Source organism: Prionailurus bengalensis, chromosome C1, assembly GCF_016509475.1.
Source record: "Prionailurus bengalensis isolate Pbe53 chromosome C1, Fcat_Pben_1.1_paternal_pri, whole genome shotgun sequence".
NCBI classification, from domain to species: Eukaryota; Metazoa; Chordata; class Mammalia; order Carnivora; family Felidae; genus Prionailurus; species Prionailurus bengalensis.
The window spans coordinates 65,302,997-65,330,439 of NC_057345.1; the positions used below are offsets into that span (position 1 = coordinate 65,302,997).

General features: G+C 35.5%; 1 protein-coding gene across 3 annotated transcripts in view; it reads right to left on the bottom strand.

Moving 5' to 3' along the window:
- USP33 (ubiquitin specific peptidase 33) overlaps nt 1-27,443 on the bottom strand; it is a 65,161-nt gene that overhangs the window by 13,947 nt on the left and 23,771 nt on the right. Inside the window, exons 6-21 of one of the 3 annotated variants that reach the window (XM_043575318.1) lie at nt 24,563-24,665; nt 23,832-23,901; nt 20,763-20,876; nt 16,931-17,009; nt 14,828-15,245; nt 12,333-12,473; nt 10,491-10,606; nt 8,499-8,671; nt 8,297-8,367; nt 7,643-7,676; nt 5,074-5,119; nt 4,241-4,421; nt 3,338-3,464; nt 2,488-2,657; nt 1,289-1,370; nt 139-247 (exon numbers count right to left, since the gene is read on the bottom strand). In XM_043575318.1, coding sequence (XP_043431253.1) covers nt 139-247; nt 1,289-1,370; nt 2,488-2,657; nt 3,338-3,464; nt 4,241-4,421; nt 5,074-5,119; nt 7,643-7,676; nt 8,297-8,367; nt 8,499-8,671; nt 10,491-10,606; nt 12,333-12,473; nt 14,828-15,245; nt 16,931-17,009; nt 20,763-20,876; nt 23,832-23,901; nt 24,563-24,665 — 2,034 coding nt within the window. Of the gene's footprint in view, nt 1-138; nt 248-1,288; nt 1,371-2,487; nt 2,658-3,337; nt 3,465-4,240; nt 4,422-5,073; nt 5,120-7,642; nt 7,677-8,296; nt 8,392-8,498; nt 8,672-10,490; nt 10,607-12,332; nt 12,474-14,827; nt 15,246-16,930; nt 17,010-20,762; nt 20,877-23,831; nt 23,902-24,562; nt 24,666-27,443 lie in introns of all 3 variants that reach the window. The other 2 variants (XM_043575317.1, XM_043575319.1) reach the window with 2 other exon arrangements.

Consider the following 27,443-nt stretch of genomic DNA (forward strand, 5'->3'; position numbering starts at 1 on the left):
TTGGAGGTCTCTGGCTGTTACACACCCTGAACACCTACAACTCCTTCATCTAATCATTTCATTAACACAACGATTCTGCTAATTGCCAGTGATCTTTATCCTAAATCACATTTCCAACTTGAAAAGCATAACTTTTACCCGAATAAAAATTTCCAGTTCAGTTTTTCTTCTTTTTTCAATTTTCTCTGCCTCAATTTGACAAGTGTGACAAATGTACAGATGGTTGACAGCTGGTCCTCCTCCATACCTAAAGCAAGAAGAATTTAATAATTATGATAATGTTAAAGAAAGTTCATGTTCTAGGAAATCTTTACTAGGCTAAATCCCTAGTAAAGAATCAATCGCCACAAAAAAATTCTCAGTCATAATTAAACTAACGTAAAAATCAAATAATTATAACAACTTGATTTTATGTTTATCAGGATGACTATCAATGTATTAAGTAACCTGCTTTATATTTTAACTTTCCCATACAGCTACCTCTGCTACCAAATACGCTAGAGGTAACAATACAAAGTAAAAGAGGTGGCTTGCAAAAAATTACAATACAACATGTTAATGCAGCCATAGTCTTAAGTTTTAATCAGAAAGAGGCTTTCCCTGGCTTTTAAGTAAGAATTCATGGAATGAATTATTTTCAATATATATGTATTTTTGAGAGCGAGTGTGTGTGCACACAAGCGCAGGAGGGGCAAAGGGAGAGAGAGAGAGAATCTTTTTTTTTTTTATTTTTTAACTTTTCCTAATGTTTATTTATTTTCAACAGAGAAACAGTGCACAAGCAAGGGAGGGGCGGGAGGGAGGGAGGGAAAGAACCTTAAGCAGGTTCCAGACTGTCAGCACAGAGCCCAAGGTAGGGCTTAAACTCATGAACTGTGAGATCATGACCAAAGCCAAAATCAAGAGTACCATGCTCAAACGACTGAGCCACCCAGGTACCCCATATTTTCAATATTTAACTACGGAAAACATAGTAAGAAAATTATACATGAAATGTTTTAAAACAAAATTTAAAACTTTAAAATCTCAGACTTAAATATCACCCATATACTTCTACAGATACAGATAATTAGAACATAAAAATCAGAATTAATTATCTAGGCTTGGGCCACGTTAACTATGAAGTCTTCCTGTTCACTTCAGAGTGAATAATGACAGGAAAAAAGAGAATTTTCTACATAAGCGACATAAAGCATAAGGAGCATATGTGAAACAATACAATCCCCTTTTAACAAGTTTCAGCAACTGATTTTCATAATACCATATTGTCTGATTTAAAAAAACAAACCTGCTATACAGGTTATCCCAAATGTTCTGAGGCAGCATCAAAACCAGGTCTTCAATATAACCAGCTTTTCGTGGAGGAACGCCTAAAAAAGTTTAGATGGGTGTGTTTCATTCTTAAATTCCTTTATACAACTTTTAAAGGTTAAACTCATTTTTAAACTGATTAATCACTGGCATTTTTCAATCAGTATTCTTAAAAATTAAGTATTTCTGGTGACTACATTCCTAAAAATGAACCTACTTCTTGAAGTAATTAGAGCAAAATCAGGTAACCAACATCTTCAAGTAATTTATGTAAATCCTTACTAAGCATTGACTGTGTATTGGGGGAAATCAAAGGAAAATAAGAGACACTCTTTCCTTCATGGAGCTTGAGCCAGCAAAAGACATGAGGCACTTATATAACTATAATAAAAGGCAGTCACAGATAAATACCATAAAAAGCTTATGGGGGGATTCAGAACTAGAAGAGCCTTATGTTAGTACTTCAAGTAGGGAAATAATAAGAAATAAATTCACATACAGAAACATTTCAAGGTTTAGGTTTCTATATTCACTATGGGACATTCCTACTATCTCTTGTGGTTTCACTGCAAAAATAGTTAATTAATAAGAATATTGAGTCTTCAACCATGAAATTTAATCAAGGTATCACACTAACATGTTATTTATCATGAGAACAAACACTAACATAGCCAGTCACAAAGGCGTAAGTTATATTTAACAAATAACTATACAAGGCTTTTTTGTTAAATTCCAAGGACATGTCCATACTTAGGAAAAGAGCCAGCTATTAATTTAAGCAAAAGGGTAAAAATCATGGATACAAGGGGTAGCTGAGTGCCTCTCAGCAGAGAAGAATAATGTGTAATAGAAGTGCTCACTGTACTAAAACTGGCTGTGTATGGATCTGTCTCCACTATGAAATTAGAAAACAAACAGTGTCTTTGGTATTCTCAGGGTCTAGCACAGGGTTTGGAACAGATTCTCAGTAAATATCTCTCCTATGAAGAGGCTACAGACTTCCTATAAATAGAAGAAAATGCCAATTTCTAAAACTAGAGAATTAAACAGATTTAAGTTGGATGCAGATAAAGAAATGGAAAATAAGTCGAAGAGGAAAACTCTTGGCTCCTTCTTAATCTGTAAATTATTTAAGAGCAAACATCTACCATTACTTTCCAATTTAGGATTTCTTACCTCCGTGAATACAGAGAAAATCATTATTTGAAATAGGGCCAGGTTCAGCAAAAGTCTTAAATTTATTTAGCCACTGTCGAGAAATGTAAAACTGAAGGAGACTTGGTTCCATTATGTTCAATAAATTTGATATCCTTCGTCTCTCTTTTTGTGCCTCTTCACTGCTCTTCCTATTAAGGACAATGATTCATTAAACTTAATATGCATTTTACTCCATCCGATCAGTTGATGGATTTTTCCTCTTCCTTATTAGACTTAGCACACACAGTAATACTATGAATCTTATTAGGCTTGGGAATTATACAACAGAAATATATTTTGTATCACCCCACCCCTAGCCCCAACTACATTATACACCCCTAATGGGCAACACTGTATCAGAACTACTGGTATCTACATAACCACTGGTATACAGCTGGCGTTCAAATGTTTGCTAATAAAATCAACCTAAATAGTTCATCTACTTTCTTCTTTCAGTAGTTAGTAATCTTTTTACAAGATACTGAAAACTACCAAAGATCTATTTTTATAGTAATACCTCCTTTATTAGCTATTTTAGGAGAAAATCTGGTATTTAACTCCTACTGTCATAGACTAATTTATTAAAACCAATCTTTCTAAAACGAAATATATTCATTTACCTTTCAACTAAATGATTTAACATTTTCTTAACAAAAGATCATTCTGCATGCAACCTTTCACTTTACTTACAAAATGAAATTAGAAAAAAAAAACAATTTCTAATCTTTACTCAGCAATACATCTTGAAAGTCTTAGAAGTAAAAACCCCAAAGTGAGATGTTCTTTCATATTTGTCAAAATAATCTATCCATGAGAGTTACTTCCTTACCTATAGAAAAGGACATAAGCTTCTGCATTTTGTACAGTAGATTCTGAAACTTCAGTGACACTCTGATCATCAAATTCATACCAGAGATTATTTAAATTGTTTCGGCAGTAAGCAATATAGTGTCCACCTGAATTTGAGTTGAAAAAATTTAAATAATTTCAGCAATACAAGATTAACACAAGAATTAAAGTACTTTTTGAATCCTCAGTTCCTAGCAGAGACAGAGATATAGCAAGAACTATGCATCTATATTTTTTCCAGTGTGTATCCTCACCACCACCACCTGAGGAAATGAAAATAAGGACAAAAATGTAATCTTAAAAAAAGTGAAAAATATAATCTTTTTATTTATTTATTTTGAGAGAAAGAGAAAGTGCAGAAGCAAGGCAAGGAGAGAGGGGGAGAGAGAGAGAGGGGGAGAGGGGGAGAGAGAGGGAGGGGGGGAGAGAGGGGGGAGAGAGAGGGAGAGAGGGAGAGAGGGAGAGAGGGAGAGAGGGAGGGAGAGAGAGAGAGAGAGAGAGAGAGAGAGAGAGAATCTCAAGCAGGCTCTGTGCTATTAGCACAGAGCCCAACGTGAGGCTTGATCTCACGAACTGTGATCATGACCTGAGCTGAAATCAAGAGCCAGATGAGCCACCCTGGTGCCCCCCCAAAATGATCATGTTAAAGTCCTTAATATTAAGCTTTATACAAAATATTTCCAGTATTCAAAACTTCATAGCAAAATTATTCAATTACCTAAAATTTTCAGACCTGTTTATAACAACCAAATTACAATAAAACTAAAAAATAAAAATCTATTTTTACATTTCTTTTATTTAATCAGGTCTTATTTAACAGATCAATGCAGACCGTTACTTTTTTTCCCCCTGATCGAGACATATGTCAAACCTATATACTTACTACTTGCAGTTCCATGATGACAAATGACTGACAGAAGATCATAGGTAACAATCTGAACTGGACTATCTTTTGCAAGAAATGGCTGAAGATCCAGACCTTCCAGTGGAAATGAAACATGGGTACTGATTTTGGTGGAAAACATCAGTTCATGTCTGAATCTTTTAAGATGGATGCATAAAATCTAACAGAGAAAGATAAGATTATTTAAAATTCTATTGTTTTATATACTAATAAAGGAATCTATTAAATATAGGTATTGAATTAAGTGTCAAGGTTACACATTACCCTACAATGATGATAACCTAATTCTAAACACATCAGAATATGGAAATGGTGAAACCTGGTACTTCCTAAGTTCAAACCTGCTGGCTTTTCTAATTTTATATTATACCTGCAAAATCCTATACTGTCTGATTAAACTGTGTTCAACACAGTTTTACAGATAAGGGCACTTAGTTGGTATGTAACTGAGTATTTTTTTCAATTTATTTATTTTGAGAGAGAATGCAGTAAAAGCAAGCAGAAGAGGGGCAGAGGAGAGAGAGAATCCCAAGCAGGCTCTGTGCTGTCAGTGCAGAGCCCGACATGAGGCTCCATCCCATGAACCATAAAATCACAACCTAAGCCGAAATCAAAAGTCAGCTGCTTAACCAACTGAGCCACCCAGGTGCCCCGTAAGTCAGTATTTTAAAAATGAATAATCCTAATAGGGTATATGAACATAACAACTGGTCAATAGAACCACTCCATTCTTCAACCATGCTACACTGTATTATGTTAATGTTTTACATTCCTGTAACACAAAATGAACTTAATTCTAATAAAGCCCATACCTCAGGAAATTTTTGTACTTTACAAAACTTTACTCCATTCCTTAATCTGGAAAGAGAAAAAAAAAAAAAACAGATTTAAGTAAACCTGTTTCCCATATGAATCTACAAAGTATTTTTAATTTTTTTTTTTAATGTTTATTTCTGAGAGAAAAAGAGACAGAGCACAAGCAGGAGAGGGGCAGAGAGAGGGAGACACAGAATCTGAAGGAGGACGCAGGGCTCACTCACAAAATGTGAGATCATGACCTGAGTTAAAGTCGGACACTTAACCGACTAAGCCACCCAGGTGCCCCAAAGTATTTGTAAATATACAGCAAAATATTTTAGAAAACATAGGGACAAAATATGCTCACTACTGAATTATATGCTACCCATTTAAAAATACATACGAATGACAACAAGGCTATCATTCAGAACAGGAGAGGAAAAAAAAGAGAAAAGAGAAAAATGAAGAAGAAAAAAAATACTAATGAAACATTGGAGTCTCTTAATTAAAAAAAAAAAATTTAAGCTATCAGTAATATTAATTCAGGGAGTTAGTTGAGGAAAAAAACAACTTTATGTTTATTTACTGAGAGAGAGAGAGAGAGAGAGAGAGAGAGAGACAGCAGGGGAAGGGACAGAGAGAGAGAGAGAGAGAGAGAGAGAGAGAGAATCCCAAGCAGGCTCCAGGACTAGATCTCACAAACTGTGAGATCATGACCTGAGCCAAAATCAAGAGTCGGATGCTAAGCCGACCCAGGCACCCTGAAAATTATTATTTTTTTTTTTACATTTGTTTATTTTTGAGAGAAAAAGAACATGCACACACATTAGGGACAGGCAGAGAGAGGGGGAGACAGAGGATCCAAAGCAGACTCTGAGCTAACAGCCATGTGGGGCTCAAAACCACAAACCATGATATCATGACCTAAGCCAAAGTCAGATGCTTAACTGACTGAGCCACCCAGGCACCTCCTGAAAACTACTTTTTTAAACAAATGTGCTACTGTCTATGGCCTGGCTATGCCTTTATAACATCCAGATATCAAGTAAAAATAAGTAAAATAAAATCCCAATATATTATATTGGCCAATATATTATATATTGGTCAATATATTATAACCTTTATTACTTAAATTTTATTATTATTTTTAATTGAGGTATACTTGACAGATAACACTGAATTAGTTTCAAGTGTACAATATAATGATTCAATATTTGTATACTTTGCAAAATGATCACTATAGTAATTTTAGTTCACATCATGTGTCACCATATACAGTCACAAAATTTTTTTTTCTTGTGATGAATGAAAACTTTCAATATCTACTGTCTTAGAAAATTTCAAATATGAAATACAGTATTATAAACTATAGTTGCTATGGTGCACATTATATCTCCATGACTTAATTTATAACTGGAAACTTATGCCTTTTGATCCTCCTCACCCATTTTTCCCATTTTCCAATCCCACTCTGGCAATAGAATCTTTACTCTTAAATGTAGAAACAAATAACTTGAATTAAAGGGTGGTTAGTATTAATGAGTATTAATATATACTTGACAGGTATCTACTTTGGATTTGGGGCAGATGCAAGGTTCTTTTCCACCTTCACTAGTATCTTTTTCCTAGTTCATGTTGGTTTTCAAGGAAAGTTGTCCCTCCAGGCCAAATCCCTCTTCGTCTATTAGCTACAGCTTCAAGGAGTCAAACTAATAAATACTTCCCAATTCATAAGAGGTGTATGTTCTTCTAGAAAGTACAAAACAGCTTTTAATCCTTACTGACCAAACAACATACCATTCCTTTTTGGCATGACGAGAACCAATAGCTACAGATCAACACTTCCCTGGATTATTGCTAAACAGTAAGATGTTTATTATGAAGGTTCTAGTTCTTATTAGGATCCCATTATTTTTCTCTTACAGAGATTCAGACAAATTTCTCAGTTCACACAAACATATCTGCCTTCAATCCTCCAATTACTTTTCTTTTCTAACTTTGCACCACAAAGGCTTAAAAGCTTGAGTTTATTATAAGACTTTTAAAAGGCAGCTAGTAGTAGATGTAAAGAAACAATACCATACTTTTCTTAACTTTCTATTCTGCCATCATACAACAGGTAACATCAAAGTTAGTATAACCTTTCTGAATTTTATACAGATTTGAAACTATGTTCCTTTATACTCACTTTGACATCCTGAATCTAGCCTGTTCATCCAGAAAAGAATATTGCCCTATTTATGATGGCAAACTCATATAATGAAAATGTGTATTATACATCATAGTATATGTTTTATACCATATTTAGAAGATGTTTTATGCAAAATTATATACTTATTTTATATCTCAAAATACATATAAACTTTCACATCTTAGATAAGCCTATTAAATTTGTTAAACTTTTACCTCAAATTTGTTTTACAGAAGAGCCAGTCTCTCTATTTTTACTTGGACAAAGCTTATTAGCCTTTATTTTTCTAAATAAGGTGCAAAATTAACTCCACATACCTAATTCAAGTGACCAAGAAAAATATCATTTATAATACAAAACATGTGATTCAAAGCACTATCAATGACACTTACTTTTTGCATTTTTCACAACTGTACATATTGTCACCTGGAAATAGAACAGATCTGGTCATTCCTCTCAAAATAAAAGTAAGTTACTGTATTTTTTTTTGGTTCTGCAATTCTTTGACTTTGCCATATGCTGATTTTGCAGCACAGTAACACAAAGCTCACATTTTTTAGTCTCTGCTCAAGAATCAATTCGTGATGTTTACCTTGCCTAAAATACCCTCTCCTCTCTCTCTTTTCAACCTTGAAGGCCTATCTCAAAAAAATATCCTTTCCTGACTTTACTGACTGCCTGTTATATATTCCAGCAAGGTGCTGAACCCACAAAAACAGTGGAAAATCTTAAATATTATGGAGGAATTCAGAGTACTCCTGATATACAACATTTATATGGGTTGAATTCCCTTCTTTGAATCCCTCACCATATTGTCTTATACTACAGGAATTTGTATCAATCATTTCAGGATATGATTTATATTATTTATATTTATATTGCCATGGTAGATACTGGCAACTATGATGATGATATATATGGGCAAGGACTGTTTAAGCCACCTTAAAACTTAGCTTTTATAAACACATTTTATATTTAGTCCCACTAGTATTTTAGATCACTCAAAACAATTTAGCCATAGTTGAGGACTATTTCATATTTCTTACCTTTTAGTTCATCTCTGGCAAAGAAGGCAGCAAGACAATCTTGCAAGGTTACTACTGGACCCCAAAACCAGCTAGGAACACATGAGACAACAAACCTGAAACATTATTGATAGAAGAAAAAAAAAAAAAAGGAAGTGTTCTGCCAGTACAGCAGAAACAGCAGCTATAACATTCAATTAGTACAAGGAAAATGCATACATACCTCTTCACATATTCCATGAAAAAAGCTATCCACCCTTGTGGAGCATATGCTTCGCCACATGATCCTGCTTTGACTATAGAAGTTGGGTGACTGGATGAATGCAGCTTAGCAAGGTCTTCCTTGCCAGGAATTGGCAAGGACAGATCTTGAAAGGTCTCGAGGGTTACAGACACCTAAAATTGTTTCGTGTTTAAAATGGGATGAAAATAATCCAACACATTTATGAGAACAAATCTTAGACTGCAAAGCAATTTATAAGCAAAAAAACCCCAAAATATCAGTAACAGTAATAGAAATGGCAAAAACACTTGCTCTGTACCAGGTGCTGTTCTAAATTTAATCTTCACTTAAATCTTACGAAGTTACTACTAACATTCCCATTAATCAAGGACACTGTGGCATAGAAAAGTACATCCAGGGGCGCCTGGGTGGCGCAGTCGGTTAAGCGTCCGACTTCAGCCAGGTCACGATCTCGCGGTTCTTGAGTTCGAGCACCGCGTCGGGCTCTGGGCTGATGGCTCAGAGCCTGGAGCCTGTTTCCGATTCTGTGTCTCCTTCTCTCTCTGCCCCTCCCCCATTCATGCTCTGTCTCTCTCTGTCCCAAAAATAAATAAACATTGAAAAAAAATTAAAAAAAAAAAAAAAAAAGAAAAGAAAAGTACATCCAGCCACTGTAGCTTGAGCTCCAAACTCGTAAGAACTATTACTGCATTTGTTTTTGGAAATGACATCTCATAATGGTTTTTAAAAAGATGTTGGGGCGCCTGGGTGGTGCAGTCGGTTGAGCATCCGACTTCAGCCAGGTCACGATCTCGCGGTCCGGGAGTTCGAGCCCCGCATCGGGCTCTGTGCTGATGGCTCGGAGCCTGGAGCCTGTTTCCGATTCTGTGTCTCCCTCTCTCTCTGCCCCTCCCCCGTTCATGCTCTGTCTCTCTCTGTCCCAAAAATAAATAAAAAACGTTGAAAAAAAAAATTAAAAAAAAAAAAAAGATGTAAAACTTGGCATGTAATTTTTAAAAAGCTGAAAATAATTCAAGATAATCCAATTTAAATATTTGGTACCCAGGGGCACCTGGGTGGCTCAGTCAGCTGAGCGTCCGACTTCAGCTCAGGTCATGATGTCACATTTGTGAGTTCAAGCACCACGTCAGGCTCTGTGCTGACAGCTCAGAGCCTGGAGCCTGTTTCAGATTCTGTCCCCCTCTCTCTTCCTCTCCTGCTCATGCTCTTTCTCTCTCAAAAATAAATAAACATTAAAAAATAAAAATAAAAAATATTTGGTACCCAAACAGCCTACATTAAAATGATGCTATTGAAAGCTCTTAGATTTGACTTAAGATCCTACCACAATAGCTGAAAACTTACTTTTGAGGGTTTTTTTAATAAGTCATTTTATATTCCTTAATTCATTACTGCACTGAAACAAAACCACTCTTAAGAAAAGCTCAAAGAAACTCATAGATTTAGGGAAGATTAAAGAACTCATGATTTTAACTTATGCTCTTATGCATGAATCTGACACTACCTGTATTATCTGAGCCGTAATCTTAACAAAAGAAAATATTTATAAGCCATACCACCAAATGTAGAAGATACACTCACAGCCTTGTGCCTGTGAACAGCAACAGTTTCGCAGCATATGAATTTTATCAACCTTGGGAGGATATGCATGTGTTACCATTTATTGTTGCTGAGCAACATATCACCTTTCCATGTGACCAGAGATGAACAACGGAGTTAATTCTTGCTGCTAATGCATGCCTGTCCAATGACAGGTCAAGACCCATCCTTTCAAACTGATGTTGCTACTACTTCCAAAAAATAAATTCTACTCCTAGAATCAATTTATGCTGATGTAAACATAAGAAATACATGTATAACCATAAGTAGCAAGGAGAAAAAATTAAACTTTTCATCCCATTTGTCAGGTTTTTTTTTTTTTAAGACCATTTGACAGAAATTCCCTGCATATTATAATTCCCTCATACTCACCCTGTCACAAGTCAGACACTGCACTGAACTAATAATTGTTCCATCAAATATGTCTGAAATAACACTTCGGTATTTCTTATGCTGTTTTTTCCTCTTTGGAGATGATGCAGATTGAGCTAGGATTGAAAAACAAGTGAAGAACATTCTTTTAAAAGGTAGTTCCTTTACCATTTTCTCTGGAATCCTTAACAGTAAAATTTACTATCCTAAAGTAACTTGTCAAAGTACCATTCAAGAGAATTACTTCAAAAAAAAATCCCAAGGGCGCCTGGGTGGCTCAGTAAGTTAAGCATCTGCCTCTAGATTTCGGCTTAGGTCATGATCTCACAGTTCAGGAGTTCAAGCCCCACTTCAGGTTCTGCACTAACAGTGTAGAGCCTGCTTGGGACTTTGTCTCTCCCTCTTTCTCTCTGCCCCTTCCCCACTCGTGATCTCTCAAAATAAATATATAAACTTTTTAAAAAATCCCAAAAGAAACCAAGATGAAATAGAAGAGGTTCAGTCTCTCCAGCTTGACTTCAATCAGAATAGTTTTGCCTTTCCTTGTTTTTGCATCCAATAAGGTATTATTTGAAAAAGGGATTTAATAACTAAGTTTTGAGTTTTTTTTTAATATATATACATTCTGAACAGATCCTTTGTGAGCTTCCTGATTTACAAGTATTTTCTCCCAATCTTATCTTTTCAATCTCTTAATAGTGTCTTTTGCCAAGAAAATTTTTAATTGTTTCTGTTATGGATTTTTTTTAAAACTTTGTCTTCTTTGCACTTTTTTTTTTTAATGTTTACTTATTTTTGAGAGAGAGAGAGAGCATGCACAAGTGGGGAAGGGCAGAGAGAGGGAGATCCAGAATCCGAAGCAGGCTCCAGGTTCTGAGCTGTCAACTGAGAGCCCATATGGGGCTCAAACCCATGAACATTGAGATCATGACCTAAGCTGAAGTCAGACATTTAACTGACTGAGCCACCCAGGCGTCCCTTCTTTTATGGATATTGCTTTTGATGTCTTAAAAAAACTTTGTCCAAAAAAAGGTCATGAAGACTTTCTCCTTCCTATGTTTTTTCCTAAGAGTTTTAGAGTTTTACATTTTGTAATACTGGAATTCTCATACATAGCCTAGTGGGAATGCAAAATAATACAGCTAAACTGGAAAACAATTTCATACAACATTAAGTATGAAACTAACATAAGACCCAATAACCTCATTTCTGGGTGTTTACTCTAGACAAATGAAAACTTATATTCACACAGAAACCTGTATACGAATGTTTATTGCAGCATTATCCACAACTGCCAAAAACTGCAAATAATTCAAATGTTCTTCAAAGTGAAAATGAATGAACAGCAGTATAATCACACAATGAATCTACTCAGTAATAAAAATAACTATTTAGACATGCAATGTGACTATATCTCAAATGCATTACAATAAGTGAAATAAGCCTGTTTCAAAAAACTATGTACTGTATGATTCTATTTATATGACATTCTGGGAAAGGCAAAACAATAGCAATAGAGAACAGATCAAAGGCCTAGGGTTTAGGGAGGGGTAGGGGGATGATCTAATTACAAAGAGTAGTTATGAAGGAATTCCTTGGGGGTGTTGGAACTGTTCTATATTCTGTTTGTGTGGTGGTAACAAGAATCTATGCATGTGTTAAAATCCAGAACTCTACACCAAAAGAGTGAATTCTACTGTATGTAAATTTGTGCCACACACACACAAAAATTTCAAATCATGGTTATATAAAATTATGCTGTCGATTTTAAAGTACTAAATATTTCATAATTAACACTTTAAATTATCAAAACGAAGGAACCTGAATAACTGAAACTTCTACCTTTTTTGTGTGTGGGTGCCAATCCTGGCCACAAATTGCCTGATTTAGGAGGGCTTGCTGATAAACGTGGATTAACACCTTCATTTGATGGGAGGATCTGTGATGTAGACAGGTCATTCAAATGGACATCAGTAATATATTCTGTAATATTTAAAATTTGTATTATTACCTTAAACAAAATTATCCCACTTATCAAATAATATTAATTAATTTAAAGGTTTCTTCATTTGAGATTTTAAACACAATTCCCATTAATAAATGTCAAGTGAAATATTTGATAGACAAAGTTCTTGCTAAGCAAAACAACAGTGATTTTCCACCTAGGAATCCAAATAATGTTTGTAACACATTACTGTGCTAGCAATTTAGGAAGTGAGCAGTGGTAACATAAAGCCAAAGAGAATTGTATTTGTTCTAATTTAGTATTTTTTAGTATTTATGATAGTTTTTAAAAAGCTTTGAAACTGTAGGAGAAAAAGATTATCTTCTCAAACTAACATAATAATCAAAATCTAAGAAGAAACTTAGGCAGAATCATAAATTATTTTATTCTTACTGTGATAAAAGGAAATACATCCCTTTATCAGAAAAGAACCTTTTTTAGAATGAAATTATGAATCAAGAAAATAAAAACTTCATGACCACTATCTTGACAGTTGTGCTGTTGGAGTCCTAGTATATATACAATACAGATTTCAGGGCAAGGGATTGTGCTCAATAAGTATCTGAAGAAAAAAGAACTGTTCATAAGGACCCTGAAACTGAATGACTTCAGAGATTTTTCCAGATAATGCAAAGTAAGTCACCTTTATTATTTTCACATAAGCATTTCTCACGATTCCAACCATGACTAAATGAAGACTGCGTAATATTAGAGGGAGAAAGAGTAGGAGACTCACTCACCCTCTCTGAAGGGAATAAAGTTAGTATTATCAAGGTCAGGGAATAAAGTTAGTATTATCAACGTCAGGGAATAAAGTTAGTATTATCAAGGTCAGGGATTGGCAAATGTTTCCTGTAAAAAAACTTGATAATAAGTCTTTCAGGTTTTGCACCCTATATACAGTCTTTGTCACATTTTTTAATCAGGTCTTTGTAAAATGTAAAAGCTCAGATCCCTGATCTAGCTCATCAATTAGTCACCATGTATAAGAAAAAGCCTGCTATGGAGCAATAAAGAACCACTACATCCCTTAATCAGGCTTTTGACAAGGGCAGGCTGAACAGCAGTCTATGGAAGCCTAGGCTGTCTTTCAATATTTACTGACCAAACAACTTCCAAAAGCATCTAAACTTCTAAAATAAGGCCACTGTAACTAAGGAGCCTAAAATGCTTTCCTGACTTTCCTGACTAGAACACCAATATGTACCACACACAGGTGAACCACTACTATTCCTGTGTTCAAGGAAATATCCTTTTTTCCTCAAGAAGAAATTTTGGGCTCATTCAATACCTAAATAAATTGTTTACTAGTTTTATTCTTTTCAAATTACAAAAGATAAGCTTTTTTATGTTACTTATCTGCCACTTATTTTAAGATCAAAGAACTTAAACTTCTGATGGTTTTTAATGTGCTTTGGAAAATTAAGTATCACACTAGGCCAAGATAAATTAACTTTTGAAGAAATAAAGGTAAAATGCAAAGCAATCTAGCCTAATTATCTTTCATCTGGCCACTTGCTCTTTTCAAAAAAAAAAAAAAAAAAAAAACACAGGGGCGCCTGGGTGGCGCAGTCGGTTAAGTGTCCGACTTCAGCCAGGTCACGATCTCACGGTCTGTGAGTTCGAGCCCCGCATCGGGCTCTGGGCTGATGGCTCAGAGCCTGGAGCCTGTTTCCAATTCTGTGTCTCCCTCTCTCTCTGCCCCTCCCCCGTTCATGCTCTGTCTCTCTCTGTCCCAAAAATAAATAAACGTTGAAAAAAAAAAATTTAAAAAAAACAAACAAAAAAAAAAACCACTAGTATTCTGGTAATAATCTATCATAACAGGATTCATTATAGTTAAACTGCTATATCAAAATATATGCCAAATATTTCATAGCTGATAGTATTCCAATTACAGTAGTCTAAATCTAAAAGTGTGTAAGATTACAGAATTGTAATTTGAGTTATTTTGCTTTTTCCCCAGGATCTTAACAGAATCCACATAAAATGACATTAACTTAATATTCTACATGCAAATATTGCTAAATTCTACTACTTAGCCCAAAAGTAACAACTATTTTATTCCTGCTTTCTTCAAACTTGATCATATCCTGCACATAAAATATTAAGCTAATCAGTCTATTTCATTTTTTATGCTAAATACAGACTGGGAACATTAACATGTAAACTAGAAATATGTCTGATTTCACTCACAGGCCATGCTAATTTTCTCTCCAAAAATCAGAAAACAGTGAAATTACAAATATAATACAAATAAATACAAATATGCTCTCTCGTACACATTGTCTACAAGTGAAACACTATCATTTTCCAATTATTAAATTGTCACCTGAAGCTCTGCTGTGTATTTGCACTTTGACAGTTTCCTGGTTGTTCAAGTCGACTGTTTCAGACACAGAGTCTCTGTCTTTATCTAACTCTCCTTCAGAATTTACTTTATTAATCTTATTGCACATCTTCTCTTTTTGCCAATCTTTTGACATTTCTGAATTGTTCTCATCATCCTGAATTAACATTGTTGTTTCATTATTATCTTCAGAAAAGCCTTTAGAGCCATTTTCATTTTCTGCTTTATCACTGCTGCTACAAGATTCACAGGACTGAAAATCTACATCTGACTGGCTCTTGTCCTCTTCCATGGTCTCCTCAGTCGTTATAGTTTGAGGATCCTCCTCAACCTCCATGACCTGTTCTTTTAATTCTTCATGAAGCAAATCCATTAAACACCGAAGGAATTCTTGAGCATCCTAATATATAAACAACACATATTACCACTTCATTAAAAATATGTGTATGTAGAAACTTAAGAAAAAATATACAAAATGTGCTTATCAACTGATTTCTAAAGGTGTTGTGTTATACTGAGGAAACACCAGTTAGTAGAACATAAGGCCCTGAAGAAGGAATAGGAAGCACTGAGTTCCAAAAAATTATATAAATAAAACAAAATTTAAAAACTGAAGATGATCTGGAGGTCAGCTTTTAGTACTGCTGCTATTTTTTAAAAACGAAGAGGCATTTAAAAAAACAACTGGATTTGCCTCATATGACAATTAGAATTCAGAGATGTCCTAAATTCAAATATTTTATCAGTTTGGCTTAAAATTAAAGCTTTCCAATCTTGTACTACATCTCAAAGAAAAATCCCTGATCAACCTGGAATGCTTTTTGAAAATTTGTGGGTACAGAGATGTGCAAAATGGGTGAAGGAAAGTGAGAAGCACAGGCTTCCAGTTACATACTGAGTAAGTCACGGGGATGAAAGGTACAGCAAGGGAATATTACTAGTGGTATCCTAATAGTGTCATATGGTGATAAATAATAGCTACATAGTAGCTATACTTGTGGCAAGCATAGCATGATGTATAAAATTGTGGAATCCCTATGCTGTACATCTGAAACAAATGTAACATTATGTGTCAACTATACTTCAATTTAAAAAAAGAAAAGAAAGAAAGAAAATACAAATTTATAAATTTATACACCAACTCACATCTAAGAAATCAGTCTCTGGTGTCTGTGCACCAGAAAAAATTAACAGGGAACAGGTATTATTTTGAAAAAGAAAAATATGTGAGGGTTAGGTGTTAATATGAAAGGAACATATGAAGTTACAATAATTGAAACTGCCATTGGTACCACTTCAACAAAACACAGATCAATGCAATGAATCAGAAACCCCAGAAACAAACCCTATAAAATATTAATGTAAGCATAAAAACTAAAAAAGAAGAAATTTCTAAAATCAGAAAAGAAAATTCTTCCAAATCTGTAGTCTGGTACAATTAGTTAGCTATTTGTGAAAAAAAAAAATGAAATTTGCACTGTAACACAAAATAAATGACAGATGCAGAGAAGAATTAAATATTTTAAAAATTAAAGCATAAAATATAGGTGAAAATTTATCTCTATATGTGTAACTTTTTGAAGCTAAAAGCATTAGAATAGAGACGTATTTATCCACTCCAAAATTTAACAATTTCTAGAAAAACACAAAATTATGAGAAAGGTGGAAAAATGTAAGCAAAAAAAGGACAATAGGCTATTATTAATTTTTTTTTTTTTGGGGGGGGGGACAGAGAGAGACAGAACATGAACAGGTGAGGGGCAGAGAGAGAGGGAGACACAGAATCGGAAACAGGCTCCAGGCTCTGAGCCATCAGCCCAGAGGCCGACGCGGGGCTCGAACTCACGGACCACGAGATCGTGACCTGGCTGAAGTCGGACGCTTAACCGACTGCGCCACCCAGGCGCCCCGACAATAGGCTATTATTGTCAGTAAATAAACACACAAGAAAGGATGACCCAAGACGATGGACAAATAAATTATAAAGGAAGAAATACAAAAGGCTCCATAAAAGCATAATGCATAATGGCATTTTTCAAACTTATTAAACATTAAGATTGTGAATGAAAAAGAATGAAGACTTACCTGCTGAGAATACCCCCGAAATGTTGGATTTACTGTCTTAATTCCTTGAAACAGAGTAGTAGGAACAACGGATCCTGGCCTGAGGAAGATAACATTTTTAATGAGAAATCTGTGATGAATGAAATCTAAAATTTTTACTTTTTATTTTAGTAAATAACAATGAAGAATTCAAGCTGTAGGGGCACTTGGGTGGTTCAATCAGTTGAGCGTCCGACTTCAGCTCAGGTCATGATCTCGCAGTTTGTGGGTTTGAGTCCGCATCAGGCTCTGTGCTGACAGCTCAGAGCCTGAAGCCTGCTTCAGATTCTGTGTTTCCCTCTCTCTCTGCCCTTCTCTTCCTTGTGCTCTGTCTCTCTCTCTCTCAAAATAAATATTTTTTAAAAAGTTAAAAAAAAAATAATTCAAGTTGTTAATGTGTTTCACAAAGTCATTAAAAATTGCCCAGTGTTATGTTTCATAGGCTCACCAGAATAGCTTTATATTAAGATATACTTAAGACAATTAAGATATATTTTATAGCTCTCGACCCTAATGAAATGATCATGCTCTATTTTTCAAAAACAATTACAATTACTTAAAACAAAATTCTAATTATTTTAAATTCCTGGGACAATTAAGATAAATATACCTAGTACATTATCTAAATTTTTGAATTCTGGTTTTTTTTACTTGAGTGTAATTGACATAAATAAGATTTTAATTTCTTTTTAAGTAGACTTCACGCCCAATGCAGAGCAAAATGCAGAGCTTGAACTCACCACCCTGAGATCAAGACGTGAGCTGAGATCAAGAGTCAGACACTTAGGGGTGCCTGGGTGGCTCAGTTGGTTGAGCGTCCAACTTCGGCTCAGGTCATGATCTCACAGCTCGTGAGTTTGAGCCCCGCGTCGGGCTCTGTGCTGACAGCTCAGAGCCTGGAGCCTGCTTCAGATTCTGTGTCTTCGTCTCTCTCTGCCCCTAACGCACTCACATTCTGTCTCTGTCTCTCTCAAAGATAAATAAACATTAAAAAAAATTTTGTTTTAAAAAGTCAGACACTTAACCAACTGAGCCACCCAGGTGCCCCAGATATTTAACCACTTTTAGAATTCTGTACTGACACTTTTGAAGTCTGATAAACTTTCAGGAATTTTAAGTTTAAAATACATATTCAGGGCAAAGAAGTTTAAAAAACAGCAGTTAAGGGTTAATTCTAGCTATAGAGTCTGTAGCAGCACTGGATAACACTCAATAGGGATAAATGACAATGGAGGATTCTGGCTCTTTAATGTTCATAGCCCCAAAGAACCCATTAAAATCATACTCTTTTTTTTACATGAAAATAAACTTAAAATGGATTAAAGACCTAAATGTTAGACCTGAAACCATGAAATGCCTGAAAGAAAATACAGGCAATAATCTCTTAGACATCGCCCTTAGCAACATATTTAGGGATATTTCTCCTCAGGCAAAGGAAACCAAAGAAAAATAAACTATTGGGACTAAAGTAAAAAGCTTACACACAGCAAAGAAATCATCAACAACAAAAAAAGCAGTCTCATAAATGGGGGAAGATATTTACAAATGATCTATCAGATAAGGGTTAATATCCAAAATATATAAAGACGTTATACAATTCAACACCAAAAAAAAAAAAAAACCAATCTAAAAGATGGGCAGAGGACTAATCAGAATGGGTAGTATCAAAAAGACAAGAAATAACAAGTGTTGGCAAAGATGTGGAGAAGAGGGAACCCAAGTGCACTATTGGTGGGAGAGTAAATTGGTACAGCCACTCTGGAAAACAGCATAAAGACTCCTCAAAAAATTAAAAACAGAAATAACATATGACTCAACAGTCCCACTCCTGGGTATTTACCCAAAGAAAATAAAAACACTAATCCAAAAAGATATAGGCACCCTTATGTTTACTGCAGCATTATTTACCATAGCCAAGATACGGAAGCAACCTAAGTGTCCATCCACAGATGAATGGATCAAGATGGTATATACACAATGGAATATTTGCTCAGCCATAAAAAAGAATAAGATCTTGCCATCTGTGACAACATGAACGGTCCTAGAGTTTATTATGCTAAGTGAAATAAGTCAGAGAAAGAAAATACCGAATGATTTCACTTATATGTAGAATCTAAGAAACAAATGGACAAAACAAGCAAAAAAAAAAAAAAAAAAAAGGCTCTTAAACACAGAGAACAAACTTGTGGTTGCCAGAGGTTAGGTGTGTGAAGAGGATGAGGGATGAGCGAAATAGATAAAGGAGATTAAGAGGTACAAACTTCAAGTTATAAAATACATAAGTCACAAAGTGAAAAGTCAAGCATAAAGAATATAGTCAATAATATTCTAATAACATTGTATGGTGACAATGGTGACTACACTTATCATAGTGAGCATTAAGTAATGTATAGAATTGCCCAGTCAATATGTCACATACTTGAAGGGCACCTGGGTGGCTAGGTTGGCTGAGTGTCTGACTCTTGGTTTCGGCTCGGGTCATGATCTCACTGTTTGGGGGTTCAAGCCCCACGTTGGGCTCCATGCTCATAGTGCAGAGCCTACTTGGGATATTCTCTATCTCTCCCTGTCTGCCCCTGGCCACCCCGCCCCCCCCCCCCCCCCCACACACACGCATGCTCTCTCTCACTCTCAAAATGAATAAATGAAAGTTTAAATTTTTTTTAATGTTTATTTTTTTGAGAGAGAGAGCATGAGCGGAAGAGGGGCAGAGAGACAGGGAGACACAGATTCCAAAGCAGGCTCCAGGCTCTGAGCTGTCAGCTCAGAACCTGACGGGCTCGAACTCACAAACTGTGAGATGTGAGACCATGACCTGAGCCAAAGTTGGACACTTAACAGACTGAGTCACCCAGGTACCTGTAAATAAATGAACATTTAAAAAAAATGTTATATACTTGAAACTAAGATAACAATGTGTATCAATTACCCTTCAATTTAAAAAAAAAAAAAAGAAAGAAAAGCCATTTTCTTTTCCTAGCATGTTAAAATCAAAGTAGTAACAAATTTTTGTTTGACTTAAGAGATGCTTAGTAGGGGGTAAAATATCTCAAAGAAAACTGAGGCACTTAGGAATAGGGAAATGTTAAAACTTTAAATACTACTGAAATTTTTACATTACAAATCAAGATCTCAAAAGTCTTGTGAGGTTTTAAAAAAAAAAAGCTTTGGTGATTGTTTTCTTTACAGATAAGGTTGAGCAGTTAGGACTAATGGTAAACACAATTTTCTGAATAATTCTAAAACAAAATTAGTAAAATATTACATTGAACAATTATTCTTCTAATGCTACACTTTACAGGAAATAAACATAAGCAGAAAAATGAACATTCACCTAAGTATTTATGGTCTGATTTTAGCGTTGTGAGAATGTCTACTCCTGCATTAAAATTCAAGTGTCAGTAATAGCAGCTTTAGCATTTCAACTTATCTGCAGTCCAGATACTTCATTTGGATGTTCAGTTTGAAACAGAACATACTGTAAAATGAACTTGTCTCAAATTTACTTTTTTTCAGCTCTACATATGTGCACCTATATCCTTTTAATATTCGATACTCATTTAAAAACGTAATAAAGAGGAGCACCTGGGTGGCTCAGTCGGTTAAGCGTCTGGCTCTTGATTTCAGCTCAGGTCATGGTCTCACGGTTAAGTGGATTCAAGCCCCACGTCAGGCTCCAACCTGACAGCACGGAGTCTGCTTGGGATTCTCTCTCTCTCTTGCTCTGCCCCTCCCCATGTGCTTTCTCTCCCTCAAAACAAATAAACTTAAAAAAATAATAATAATAAAGAGAATAAATACATTAAGTACATACCTGCTTTTATGCCACAGTTCAGTCATCAGTTTCAGATAACTTTTACAAATGGCTGGTTTCTTATCTGTTCGAGCTAGTCCTCCACAATCAAGAAAAAACTGTGTCAAAGGTGGGCTAATTCAAAAAAAAGAAAAATGTCAAAGTGGAATCAAAGCTTAATAATGACTGACTTCCAGTCATTCAATAAATTGGTAGCACATACAGCCCCATATCTATCATTTCTTTGCTCCCTTTTACAGCTTCACATTCACTTCTTCATATTCGTGTTCAACCCATTCAAATCAAATTTGACCCCACTGTATCAGACTCCTCAATGCTGCCAGATGCAGTCAACATCTTTCACTCCCTCTTAGTAGCATTTATTACAAGTGACCTACCCCTCATTCTTGAGCAACCATTCTCTTGAACAATGATGAATTTTTCCATTTTTCTTTATCTCTGGCAACTCTTTACCTTCTTTACTGTTCTTTTGACTCTTACCAGATATATAAATATCAAAGCCCCTCAGGACTGGATCCTAGGACTTTACCTCTCTTCCCTATATACTCTTTTCCTGGGGTGTCCTTAAATTTTCATGTTCATGCCAATGACAGTCAAACTTATGAAAGTCAAATATCTCATCTAAATTCCAGATTTATATCAAATATCCAAACTGATGGCTGTGCTGAGCATCTTAAATTTAACATGATCAAAATTTAACCTTAAAGTGAATCTATTCTTCCTCCAGGCTTCTACATCTCAGTAAGTGATACTACTATCCATCTGGTGGCTCAGTTAGCAATTTGAAAGGCAATACTGTTGGGGTGCCTGAGTGGCTCAGTCACTTAAGCATCCAGCTGTAGATTTCAGTTCAGGTCATGTTCTCACAGTTCGTGAGATCAAGCTCCATGTTGGGCTCTGTGCATGACAGGCTCTGTTTGGGATTCTCTCTCTCTGCCCCTCCCCCACTCACACAAATACTATCTCAGTCTCAAAATAAACATTAAAAAAAAAAAGGCAATATTATCTTCTATGAGCATGATTAGCTGGAGGGAACCTCAGTGAATCTATTCAGTTACAGGAAAAAGACTGGGCAAAGGACCAAGCCCTGCCCTGCAATAAACTGGCTATCCTATTCTGTGTCTCCCTCTCTCTCTGCCCCTCCCCCCACTCATGCTCTGTCTCTGTCTCATAAACATTAAAAAAACAAAACAAAACTGGCTATCCTAAAAAGATATTCCATGCAAGTGAAAAATGAAAGAAGATATAGGTAACTATATTTATATTAGACAAAGCAGACTTTATTTTTTTTAACTTTTTTTTTTTTAATTTATTTTTGAGACAGAGAAAGACAGAGCATGAACGGGGATGGGGCAGAGAGAGAGGGAGACACAGAATCCGAAGCAGGCTCCAGGCGCCGAGCCACCAGCCCAGAGCCCGACACGGGGCTCAAACTCACAGACGAGATCGTGACCTGAGCCGAAGTCGGATGCTTAACCGACTGAGCCACCCAGGCGCCCCCCACAAAGCAGACTTTAACTCAAAGCTCTAACAAGATATAAAGAAAGCCATTATATAATGATAAAGGAATTGAGTCATCAAAAGGATAACATCTATAAATATGCACCCAACATAGGGGAGCTAAATAAACAAAGCAAGGATTAATAGATATGAAGGGAGAAATAAACAGCAACACAGTAACAGTAGGGGACTTCAATACTCATCTCCAACAATGGATAAATCTTCCAGCCAGAAAATCAATAAACACTGGACTTAAACTACATGTTGGACTAGATGGACTCAACAGATGTCTACAGAGCATTCCATGCTGCCCCTACCTATTCTGTAAAAGTATGATTAAGAAACAAAAAATCTAGGGGCACCTGAGTGGCTCAGTTGGATGTCTAACTTTGGCTCAGGTCATGATCTTGTGGTTCGTGGATTCAAGCCCCGCATTGGGCCCTATGCTAACAGCTCAGAGCCTGGAGCCTGCTTGGGATTCTGTGTGTCCCTCTCTCCCTGCCCCTCCCCAATTTGTGTGCTGTCTCTCTCAAAAATAAACATTAAAAAAAACCTGAATACTTTTTATTAAAGACTTTTCACCTACAGAAAAGTACAAAATATTTTCAAAGCACCTCTGTAAGTGATTTGAGGAAGGGGCACCTGGGTGGATCTGTCGGTTGAGCATCTGACTTCAGCTCAGGTCATGATCTCCTGGCTCGTGGGTTCGAGCCCCATGTCAGGCCCTGTACTGACAGCTCAGAGCCTGGAGCCTGTTTTCCATTATGTGTCTCCCTCTCTCTCTGCCCCTCCCCCACTCATGCTGTTTCTCTCTCTCTCTCTCTGTCTCAAAAACAAACATTAAAAAAAAAGTGATCTGAGGAATTAGTTCAAGCTTCTCATTTTCTAGATGTTAAAACAAATAACTTGCTCAAAGGCACACAACTAACTAGGGTTTACACCAGAACCAGCAGTCTCAGGAAATACAGGCATGAATAATCCCACTGGGACAATGGATTAGTACCAACCCAGTTTCTTGCCTACTCTACCTTCAGGATTACTTAACAAGAAAGAAAAAAGAAACTTTTCAGGACATTTACATAGTTAATCCACAGAATCTTTTAAATGGGGTCATTTCAGAAAGTGAGAGGGAAGGAGAGGAATTCATTGAGGGAAGAAGGACAGCCAAGGATTTATGGGATCCTATTGGCTAGGGAAACTGAATAGAATTGTTAACTCTTTCTCATATTACTATTAGTGTACTTCTTTCTTTCCTCCTCTGACTCATCTTTCTTTCTTTTCTTTTCTTTTCTTTTCTTTTTTTTTTTTAGCAAATTACGAGCAGCATGATTTTCTCCCATCCACATACTAACCAGATCCGACCTGCTTAGCTTCCATGATCAGGTGAGATCAGGCACGTTCAGAGTGGTATGGCCATAGGTTACCAACAGCATGGTTTTCTGCTCAAAGAGTGACTTTATTTTTTTTTTTTTTCATTTAGAAACAGTTTTATTGAAGTATAACTGCCATATAAGAACTGTGATAAAGAGTGACTTTAAAAAGCTATACAAAATTAATTTCTATACTTACCAATTAGAAAGAGCCTGCAAAGCTGCATTCATATAACAAGTATTTCCAATATTTTTCAAACCTGTAAGACCTATTAAGAACAATCATAAATTATGTCATCACTCAATAATGCAGTGACTTAATTTTCTAAGTGTTTACTGAATATGTAACTATGTATGATACTTATTACAGCTCTCAAACTATGTTAAGAACACATAAAATAGGGGCACCTAGCTGGCTCAATCTGTGGAGCATGCAACCCTTGATCATGGGGTTGTGAGTTCAAGCACCACATTGGGTACAGCGATAACTCAAAATATTTAAAAACTAAGGGAAAAAAAAAACGCAAAATACATTATGGAAATACAAAATATCAACTTGAACAACTCAGAGGTCAGGATTCTACTAAAGTGTTAATTTTCAGATAATTATTTAAATAAACATTTAAAAAGTTAAAATTCCCTTGCATCAATTATAAAACACAAAATTTGTACTAAATTGTATATGGATAGATTATACTAAGGGCTTTGGTAAAGTGATGCCAGAGAAACCAAGCATCTCTCAAAAGTTGTCAGTCCCCTGCAAATACAATTGTACTAGGCCAAAGTTTAGATTTTATTTATTTACTTATTTATTTAGGCCATCAACATCTATAGAGTCTCTTTCACTTCTCGAGTTTGAAATTTTCACATTACATTTTCCTAAAGAAATGTGTAGTACCATAGAAAAGAGTATTATATAGGAAATTTTACCTCTTGCCTTAAGTTCATCTTCTTCTTCCACTTCTATGTCCAAATCATCAAATACAGCAACCAGAGGAGTTTTTAATGTTGTACTACTTGGTATTTTAAAATCCTTGATAACAGGAAAGACAGCAAATTTACATTTACATCTTGAAAGTAATGAGGATCTACACTAGGAAAGAGCATGTCACTCTATCTTTATTAAAAATGCACTTGAATAACAAAGCCACTTACGACTTTTCTGAATTGAAAAGTTAACAATTGGGGCGCCTGAGTGGCTCGGTCAGTTAAGCATCCGACTTGGGCTCAGGTCATGATCTCACGGTTTATGAATTCAAGCCCCGCATCAGGCTCTGTGCTGACAGCTCAGAGCCTGGAGCCTGCTTAGACTCTGTAAGCATCCGACTTGGGCTCAGGTCATGATCTCACGGTTTATGAATTCAAGCCCCGCATCAGGCTCTGTGCTGACAGCTCAGAGCCTGGAGCCTGCTTAGACTCTGTGTCTCCCTCTCTCTCTGACCCTCCCCCCATTCATGTTCTGTCTCTGTCTCAAAAATAAGTAAAAATTAAAAAAAAAATTTTTTTTTTATAAGAAAAGTTAACAGTTATCAGTTCAGTGAATTCCAATCCAATTCAGTGTTATCAAGCTAAAAAAAATCTAGGCACACATTCCTACACCATCTTTTCAGATTTTTCTAACTTTTTACAGGAAGAAAATACTAAAGTTTTTCTATCATTAACACACCAACTTATCTGTAGACTTCTACAATCTCTCCTGATACTTGTTACCATACTTATTTTGCATTATTTTATACATATGAAACAGTTCAGTTATTTTAAATAGTAATAAATAATTCCAGAATTAATTTCCAAATATTGTCTTAACTCAAATGTTGCAACTGGTGACGGGTTCGTCAAATGCTAGCTCACACTTAAAAAAAAAAAAAAAGAAACAAAAAAGACACAGAAGAAAAACTTTGATCTAATATTTTAAAAATCAGGAGAGCTCATAGAAATATCAGATTCTGCAAGTTCTCTTTTAATAGAAGACTGAACTACACTGAACCCATTTAGCAACTATCACTTAAAGGAGGAAACTGAACAGCAGCATGCACTTAGCATATGCTCTGACTCTCCAACTTATTCAGGCCTTATTCCACCTCTACAATGCATGCATATGCACTTTTCTACCTACCCACTTTATACATTTATTTTACTTTCCTGGTATCTGTAGATACCGAACATTTGAGCTGGCCCCATATTCTCACTTAATTGTATTTAAGTATAGAGGTTTTTAAAAAATCATTTAAGGGGCGCCTGGGTGGCTCAGTTGGTTAAGCGTCTGACTTCGGCTGAGGTCATGATCTCATGGTCTGTGAGTTCAAGCCCCGCGTCGGGCTCTGTGCTGACAGCTCAGAGCCTGGAGCCCGTTTCAGATTCTGTGTCTCCCTCTCTCTCTGCCCCTCCCCTGTTCATGCTCTGTCTCTCTCTCAGTCTCAAAAATAAATAAACGTTAAAAAAAAAATTTTTTTTTAAATCATTTAAAATTTTACCTCCTAGAAAAAATTTTTATTTAAGAAATCTTACTAATGACATTTGGTCTCCAATATTATTATTTTATAATTAATGTTCCAACAGCATAGAAATTTTATGTTAAAAAATTGTACAAATAACTTTTTTCTTCTGAGTAATTTTATTCAACAATGGGATCAGGAAGTTGCATGAAATTAAATTCATGCCTTTTATGTGTTATAAATATAACTCACAGAGAATTATCTACAAGCCATCAGAAAAATATCAGTATATTTACTCAATCAGATTCAACATTCATTAAGACATTCAACATTTATTCAACATTCTGCAAAATCTGGCAGAAATGGCAACAGATAACTGTTTTCTTTAGTCAGTGATGGTTACTTTGTCAATGTGTTTTTATTTGTATTTCCTTTTTATGAACTATCTGCACTTATTCTTTCAACCACCTGAGTATTACCCTTATAAACTGTTATCAATTCCTTATGTGATTAAACTTTTAGTTACCACATTTTTGTTAATAATGCAAGTGTGTTCCAGAAAACTTACTTTCAAACTATCAAGGCATTAAAAACAAGACAAAAACACATTTCTGAATGATAATATCAGTGGCAGAAATAGTAATGGTAGTTTGATTTATCCACTACAGCCATTCAACTTTGAAATACAAAAAAATATATAGCTTGTCTAAAATCTACTCATTTTAGTTATATAATGTGTAAGACAAGCAAATTTATTTACATAAATGTCTACTATCAGAATGTGACACAAAGATATAATACAAAAATGTTAAAAGTTGGTATCAAGGAAGACAAGTATAGAAATACAATGTGATTTTTTTGATACATGAGGGGAAAAAAAACTCACTAATGTGTTAATTAAACCATACAGAGCAAATGATGAGTCCAGTAAGTTAGAAGCCAACTCTTCTAATATTTTCATTTCCTTTCCCCTATTTTTATAGAACTAGAAAATTCTCAAAATTAAGTGATTAATCTTTGCGAGCCTACACATATTTTGAAACCAAAGATCAACGCTAAGCTTTAATATATCCTATTTGGTTTTTGATAAATTAGTAAAATGTTCTTAGTAATATTAATGGAGGTAGAGGGGCGCCTGGGTGGCACAGTCGGTTAAGCGTCCGACTTCAGCCGGGTCACGATCTTGCGGTCCGTGAGTTCGAGCCCCGTGTCGGGCTCTGGGCTGATGGCTCAGAGCCTGGAACCTGCTTCCGATTCTGTGTCTCCCTCTCTCTCTGCCCCTCCCCCGTTCATGCTCTGTCTCTCTCTGTCCCAAAAATAAATAAATAAATGTTGAAAAAAAAATTTTTTTTTAAAAATAAAAAAAAAAATATTAA